Source organism: Puntigrus tetrazona, chromosome 16, assembly GCF_018831695.1.
Source record: "Puntigrus tetrazona isolate hp1 chromosome 16, ASM1883169v1, whole genome shotgun sequence".
Taxonomy (NCBI): Eukaryota; Metazoa; Chordata; class Actinopteri; order Cypriniformes; family Cyprinidae; genus Puntigrus; species Puntigrus tetrazona.
The window spans coordinates 12,994,662-13,002,674 of NC_056714.1; the positions used below are offsets into that span (position 1 = coordinate 12,994,662).

The 8,013-nt window shown below is 41.5% G+C and overlaps 1 protein-coding gene across 1 annotated transcript; it reads left to right on the forward strand.

Moving 5' to 3' along the window:
* The first annotated feature begins 1,215 nt into the window (after positions 1-1,215).
* Positions 1,216-6,961, forward strand: crabp2a (cellular retinoic acid binding protein 2, a). Its single transcript, XM_043261987.1, has 4 exons — positions 1,216-1,555; positions 4,447-4,625; positions 4,918-5,034; positions 5,140-6,961. Exons 1-4 carry the CDS (start codon positions 1,474-1,476, stop codon positions 5,188-5,190), a joined length of 429 nt encoding a protein of 142 aa, XP_043117922.1. The 5' UTR covers positions 1,216-1,473; the 3' UTR covers positions 5,191-6,961.
* Positions 6,962-8,013: the final 1,052 nt, after the last annotated feature.

An 8,013-nucleotide genomic window follows, 5' to 3' on the forward strand; every position in this document is an offset into this window, starting at 1 on the left:
TGTATTGTGATCCGTATGAAACTGACCGGTTACTCGTTTTGCAAACCACTTTTCAAAAAAATGATAAAACCAAAAAAAAGCGTTTAGTATAAGCGGACATGGCAACACCGGGGTAGCGAGAGGTCCGGTCTGTTACCCGGGTAACCCGCGTATTAAAATCCGCAGTTCTCTGTGGCGCGAAAGACCATCCATCAAGAGTAAATGGTTAACGACTTCTTTGTACGACTCACATTCATCATCCAAGTCTCCATGGCCCGCGTCTTCATTAGAGACCCAAACTTCGCCTCTCCACCTTTTTACAAAGCGTCTGCCCCCCATACGCCCGGCTCTTTTCTTCCGCTTCAACAGCAGGGGTGAGGGGGGGGACTAAAGACCCTCGGGGACGCTCCTGCAACCTCCTGGCCTCCGCTGGGTCACCTTTTATGTCTGCGTCGGTCTCCTTGCTCGCGTTCTTTCACTCCCGCCGGGATCTCCGGAATGTGCCCCGCCGCAGAAGACCCTCCGTGTCTCCCTGGGTCCCGAACGTGGAAGAGGAGAACCACAGCGGAGGCGGATCCGGTTTCAGGAGCGCGCTGTGAATTGCACGGGAGAGAAGAGACTGAACTTGACAGAGCTCTGTTTTAGCTATTAGCCTGACAAATTGTCCTGATTGCTTTATGATCATATTCACATTTGTGTGTCCAGCAGTTACTGGCGCACTGATTGTTTATCTGTCACTGAGAGTGAGACATCTGTAAAATACATCCCCATCTTGTTGAATGTTTATTCTATTCTGTTCTATTCCTTATTATGTTTTATAATATTGTGTAAACATAGCCTGTGTACACCGTATTTAATTGTAAACAACTACACTGTCATTTTTATTTTTCAGAATTTCTCTACTGTATATAGCCTACGCCTTTACAACATTGCAGGCTAAATGCTGTACATGTGAGTTTAAGTAGCTATGCATATGAATAAAAACATTATTCTATAAGTATTTTGCAATGCAAGAAATCTTATTCCTCGAAATCTTTCGGTGCAACCAATAAATTCGTACATAAAATTGAGTTCTGATGGGCGTTTTCAAACGCGCACATGTTTTAAGGTGGGCGTGGTTTGGGGCGGGGAAAGAGAGCGATCCCGAAGTGTCATTGGCCCCTTGGTTTGACAGGGAAAAACGGGGTGGGGTTTGTTGCGAGAAGGGGTGTGCGCGCTCACGGATTAAGCGTGATAACTGGCCCAAATTCTCGGTTCAACCTTCACCACAGGCTATAACGTTTCGAAGAGCCGAATCAAAGTCTGAGACGGAAAGAAAAAAGATCCAAAGTTCCTCCTGTGAAGGCAGAAAGAGGATAATCAGCTTGGCGACACTGCTTTCAGAATAAAAAGTTGCAGGTACTTTTAGAGCGCGTCGGGTTCAAGGACTGTCACTCGGCCGCGCACCGGAGACGGTAATAGAGGGATACACTCAGCGGAACGACAGAAGGCACGATGGATCGCAAAATCCCCGATTTTGCCGGTACTTGGAAAATGAAAAGCTCCGAGAACTTCGAGGAGCTTCTCAAAGCACTGGGTAAGTGTTCATCACGATGCGCGCGCTCATGAATGCAATATACGATTAAAAAAAAAAACGAAAAACATACTGGATTGCTATATACACCAACCTCTCTTGTGCGTCTATACAAAACCGTTTTTTTAATATTTCTTCCATAAAAATAGGAATGTTCTTATGTTACTACTATTTATTTATTGTGCGGTATATCCGGATATTTAGGCTACAGCATTGATTGCCGCATTACCATTTATCTATTATATTAAAAAATATATATGTATTACATTTTACTAGTTTAATAAACCCAGCAGGTAAAAGTCAGTTCGCACAGGTTACGACTGGGCAGGGTTTAGGTCATTTTGCTTAATTAACTAAATGGATTAAGGATCCGTTCGCCCACATTATTTTGCGTTTGAACAATAAAACCCTCTCAGTTTTTGCGCTCCTACGTTGTATTTGTGTGTTTGAGTCTTGAGTCCAAATTTGGAAATTCCTGTTTAAGTGTTTACCGCTGATCAATCCAGAAGTTCCCGTGGGTTACAAAAAAATTGACCGACGTCCGATTTAATGAGGGCACTGCTGCCACCCAAACACCCCTTTTGAACAGTCTGTGTCGAACAAAGGAAGCAGATTCCCTCTGAAGAAAGAGTAGGTCCTTCATTTCGCGATTCAAAAGAATGATGAAATGAAGCTGACAGGTTAAAGAGGGCGGCGAAGGGGCACAATGGAGAGAAAAAGCCCTGCTGTTTCTGACACGGGAACATGATGTATTACATGAATACCCCAACTAGCAGGAGATGGGACCTGCATCCACAAGACCCCTCTGAGGATAAATGTCGTCGTAAAAGCGAAGGGGCGTGGCTATATGTGAGGAATGTGCATGACTGACAGATAGGCTGATTGAGGAATGAACTTTGCGACATGCTTTAATGTTTTGCACAGACACACATTCGTACGCACTCTTGAAGCACGTCCTAAATTTGCGCACTTTCACCGACATTAAAATTCTTTTCGTCGCACGAATATTTCATAGCACAGATGGGCCCGACCTGTCACCACACCCTGCCATCCACCCTCCTCCCTCCTGTGTCCTCATCTCCATCCCTCTACTCCGAAATACTTCCTTTGACCTTTCCCCTGTGACACTGACCCTGACCGTCTGACTGCTCTGACATCTTTTCTCGGTCAGTTAATGGGCTTGAAGCAACGCTTGATCCGACAGGAGTCCGTTTCACTTAATTAGCTAATGTTTTTAACAAGGATTGCACCCTCGGAGCGTGGATATGCCTTGTTTATCGCACAAATGGTGCGTAAAGACTTAAGCTGAAGGTCGCTGGAGTAATCGACAATTTGTTTACGCGTCTCTGTCTGAACGCGTGTCTAAATTTTGGCCCCCTCTTGTCTGCCTTCGTGTGTATATATTTACCCTTGGTGACAGGTGGGAATGTGTGTGAGGTGAGTAGTGTGAAATTCTACTCGATGCACAGAGGCTCTCCCTCTTTCACACACACACACACACACACACACACACACACACACACACACAGGCCTTTATACCTAGCTGTCTTTTTCCACACTTGAGTACCCTTTTTCTATGTCTCCGCTGGCGTTCTTGTCCCTTTCTTCTTCCCTTGTCAGTAATCTCACCCTCCCTCGACTGTGCCATGCTTTTTTTCTTTGTTGCCTCTGCCCTTCCCTACTTCCAAACTGCGCTCTATCCATTTCCTGTCAGGAAGGTTTAATAGATTACAGCATCCCCTGTGGCAGGTTGAATAACTTCCCCTTTCAGTGTGTTCACCCACCTACACTCACAGCATGACTCCGTTTGACATGCAGTATTTAATCAGTTGTGTAGGACACTAATTATGTATTGAAAAAAGCCGCAGTAGTAGTAGTAGAGTATTGGTTTGATATTTTAAATACATTTTTATAAACGTCTGTGCTTATCTCTTTGTTATTGTTTAATATCGGCCTTATTAATAAATCACAATTTAGTAGGTCTTTAATGCATAGAACCCAACATCTCTGCACTTCAATACATTTATTGTTCATGCAGCAAAAAAGTAATAATAATAATAAATTGGTGACACTTTATTTTAAGGTGTCCTTGTTACAAGTTGCATATACTTATGACGTCAGTTAATTATGCATAATTACATGCAAGTGACCCTAACCCTAACCATTTGTATATGTAACCATAAATGTATAATTATACCGTAATGAGTTCACCTTAAAATAAAGTGTAACATGTTATAGTATCAATGGTCCCGCTTTATATTAGGTGGCCTTAACTACTATGTACTTACTTACATTTAAATGAATAATGTGGTGCAATGCACTAGTTGTGTACATAAGTGTTTTGCAGAACAGTGTAAACAAAATAAATATATTGTACTTATTTTTTTATGTAAGTACATAGTAATTAAGGTCACCTAAAATAAAGTGTGACCTTAATAATATAATATAATAATAATATTAATAATTTATATAATATTAAACAATATTAAAATAATTCATATTGTAATAGTATAATGTAATCAATAAAATAATAGTAAGTATTCATGATTATATAGTATTATTATAAAAATAATTATTAATATTATGTATGTAATCTGAAAAATGACTTACAATTAAATTAGTATACTAATATAGCACTTAATTAGGTACCATATTTGTTCTGATTTCAGATTATCAGTCGATGTCTAGCGTGTGTTTCTCTATTTTTCTGGGCGCTCCAGCTTGTCCATCGGGTTTCCTTCTATTACATCAGGTGATCAGCAGAGAGCACAGATGTGTGGAGCAAAGCCAGCCTCAGTAATATCACTGTCCGATCGGGTTCTCCATAACCTCTATGGATGCTCTCACAGCCCCTTCAGGAGATCGTTCTGATGTGCACGTGTGTGTTTTGTCAGGTGTGAACGTGATGCTGCGTAAGATTGCTGTCGCAGCCGCGTCAAAGCCGTCCGTGGAGATTACACAGAACGGAGAAACCCTGTCGATCAAGACCTCCACCTCTGTAAGGACCACCCATGTCACCTTCACCGTCGGACAGGAGTTTAATGAGGCCACTGTGGATGGGCGTCCCTGCACGGTACATACACACCCAGAGAAAAACACTTCAGTCGCTTTGCATTTGTAAGACTGACTTTCCTTTTCTAAAACACTCGAAAGAGCAAGAACCTGTGAAATGTGCGTGGTTATGCGATCCCGATCTCTGATCACACCCTCCATCTCGGAGGAGCTATCAAACCGGACACACACCCATTCCTTCAGCCTTCATCTCTGGATCTCACATTCTCATGGGCGCTGATCTGTTTCTCACTCTTTCCATCTGCAAAGAAAAACACTGCCTTCACGTATCTGTCTGTCTCTGTTTCTCTCAGAGCTTTCCTCGCTGGGAAACCGACAGCAAGATTAGTTGCGAACAGACTTTGCAGAAGGGTGAGGGTCCAAAAACCTCATGGACCAGGGAGATGACCAACGACGGCGAACTGATTCTGGTAAGATTTATTCCCGCTATTACGTGTTATCCTTACGATTCCTACGCACAAGGGTCTTTGATCATATTTTTCCTCTAATAGTCTTTTTCCTGCTTTCTTTGGCAGACCATGACTGCAGACGAAGTGGTATGCACAAGAGTTTATGTCAGAGAGTGAAAGTATGAGGAAACAGGAACGATATCCATCCAGATCGCTCCCTTTCCTCGTTAACCACAATGACTGTGATTTTATATCATCTATTTCCTTTCTCCCTCATCTCTCCTTTCTTTTTTTGTTGACCATGTATTTGAATAATACGTCAGATAACCATGCAAATGATTCGTGCGAGGTTCCAGATTTTGTACAGAATTGGGTCCTGATTTGTCATTTAACAAATACGCCATTTTGGGCCCGAAAGCACTTTTAAGGGTTGGTCTTCACTTAGGTGAAGACCTGGAAATCTGAAGCTTGGGAAACCAGACTTGAGTGAGACAGTCCACAATCACCACTGAAAAATAGTTATTTCCATTAATGGGAATTTTGTGTAAAGGTAAAAGATTTCCCCACTCGGACTTCAGAAAAGGTTCAGTTTGGGTTGAGATGACTTCTGTGTAAGCTGTGCTTCGTACATGACTACGTTTTTTGCCTGCAAAATTCACAAATGTGACCATAACTTAAAGGGATAGTTTGGCCACAAATGAAGATTATATCATTATTATCTCACCCTCATGTTATTCCTTCATTTACCTTCATTTAACTTTGGAACACAGATGAAGATATTTTTATCAAATATATAGAGTATTTTCTTACCCTCAATAGACAGTAACACAACGTCTGCATTCAAGGCCCAGAAAAGCAGTTGGGACATCATCAAAATAGTCCACGTGTCATCAGTGGTTCGACTGTAATGATATGAAGCTACTTGAATTTTCATTTTTTTTTGCACAGAGAAATAAAAAATAACAGCCATACTGAGGGTGAGTAATAAATGACGGAATTACATTTTTTGGTACACTATCCCTATAAGAATGTAAGCCTGTGTACAATATGCTGTCGGAAAATGTCGTTTTTGTAGTTAAGTCATTTTTAAAAATCTTCTCCGCTGACCCTTTGCTCAGCTCCGCCATAGATTGTAACTGACCAACCCTACATTAGCAACTGTCCATTTTCTCAAACAAACCTTTGCCCTTTCCAGTGTAACCCTGTGGAGCACCCGTGTGTTCGGAAAGGCGGCGTTTGTAATTGTTTGACTGTACCAAAACGTAAAATCGCCACACTACATTCAGAGGTATTTAGGAAAGTTCTACTCTACTACTCTATTTTGAAATCGTGCATTCTGTGTCAGAATGTCTGCTATTCATTTGGATTGTGTGATTACGCCAGTTTAACCAATAGCATTTTGTCACCCCGGGTTGCCAGTTGGCGGAAAAATAGCTTATTGAAACAATGGAAGGCAGCGAATGAACTGGCTCAGAGATCACGCATTCCACCCGACCTAAAAAACCTTGACATCAATTTGAAAAGCTGTAAGACCCGATGGATAATAAAATGTGCATATTGTCAATAGCGCTCGCATTTGGATTGCAGTTCCCATTTCAACCAGTAGCTTTCGTTATTACATACCACGCCTTTAAATCAAATGTATAGTTATTTTACAATCAGTTTTACTGTATTTAGTGAGATTGAAATCTCCAATTCATTCCCATGCGAGGCCCTATATTGTCTGATCTAGCAACAGTACCAAGGGGGCGGAGCTAAGCAAAGACTCAGTTGTAATTAGAACCCCACGAAGCTCCAATCCCAGCCTTCTCCTTTCATCTTATTTGTTTTGTATATATATTTTAATAAAACCTGAATCTGAGCTTTCTTTTCATTATGTTTTTGATACAAACAATTTCAGCAGTCATTACTTATTTCTGTGCATGGACAATAAAGGTTACTGCCAAGAGGGTGTGCTTTTCTGTCATTTAGTGGCATTCATCCACACAGAAGCTTACTGGCAGTCCCATGATGTCAATGGAACGAATGTCAGTTGTTTTTATTTCAAAATAAGAAATGAAAGAAACTCCTATGACCTTTTTAACAAACCCACGCTCCTTCTCACTCTCTTTTCTCAGACACACTGGTAGGTTCACGTCTTATTTTAGTATTTCTGCCAGCTGGCTGTAACTAGAATAACTTGTCTGTCTCTCTCCACCCCTCCGTCTCTCCCAGATTTTTCCATCTCAGTCTTTCTTTCTCATCGCTATCACCTTCTGTGCGCCTCTGGTTCCTGTCTTTCAGCTCACGCTTTTACGAAACCCTATGCTTTTAATGCACTGATTGCCATTGAAATGAATGGAATGCAAATGTATTGTAACATAAAAATAAATGGAATGGAAAACACCCATAAATGGAAAACACCCATAAGTCATCACAGAAATTTCCCCAGTAACCTGATCTTCCACTCAGCGTTAAAATTTCTGCAGATCTCTGTCGACTGTGCATCATGTGTTAGATGCTATGCTAGCCAATGGGATAAAGCTGTTAAATAAAATAGATCCAGGCAAACAAGTCAACTGTCCAATCCAGCCAGGAAATGCCAGTCGGATTACAAGGTGAAGATGATTGACAGCAGATGTGCTTAACAAGGAGCAGGGAATGGAAACTCTGGGTCAAAATAAAACGAGGACCAACATTGCGCTCAAATACATATTCGTATATACTGTATATCTCTCATGCAGTACGCCATCACACCCAGGACATTTAAGAGCATGTATATGCAGATTAATAGATATAATCGTGTGTATTCATGCTTATAAAAGAAAAACAAAAGGTAGAGCGGAGGTGATGGTGGAATGTGGAGAGGTTTAGGGGTGATGCCTGCAGCTGTACTTGGTTACTGTGTGACCCTAATAAAACCAGCCCCTCTCTACCTCCTGCCCCTATAAAAGACCCCAAATAACTGCCTCTCCTTCCTCCTTTATTACCCCCTGGGGCAGTAAAAGGCAGCTGTCTCTC

Excerpts from the sequence above, each read along its gene's own strand:
- crabp2a (XM_043261987.1), top strand. The coding sequence starts at position 1,474 with ATGGATCGCAAAATCCCCGATTTTGCCGGTACTTGGAAAATGAAAAGC. Across the intron at positions 1,556-4,446 it reads GGAGCTTCTCAAAGCACTGG|GTGTGAACGTGATGCTGCGT; the intron begins GTAAGTGTTCAT and ends GTGTTTTGTCAG. Across the intron at positions 4,626-4,917 it reads TGGATGGGCGTCCCTGCACG|AGCTTTCCTCGCTGGGAAAC; the intron begins GTACATACACAC and ends TGTTTCTCTCAG.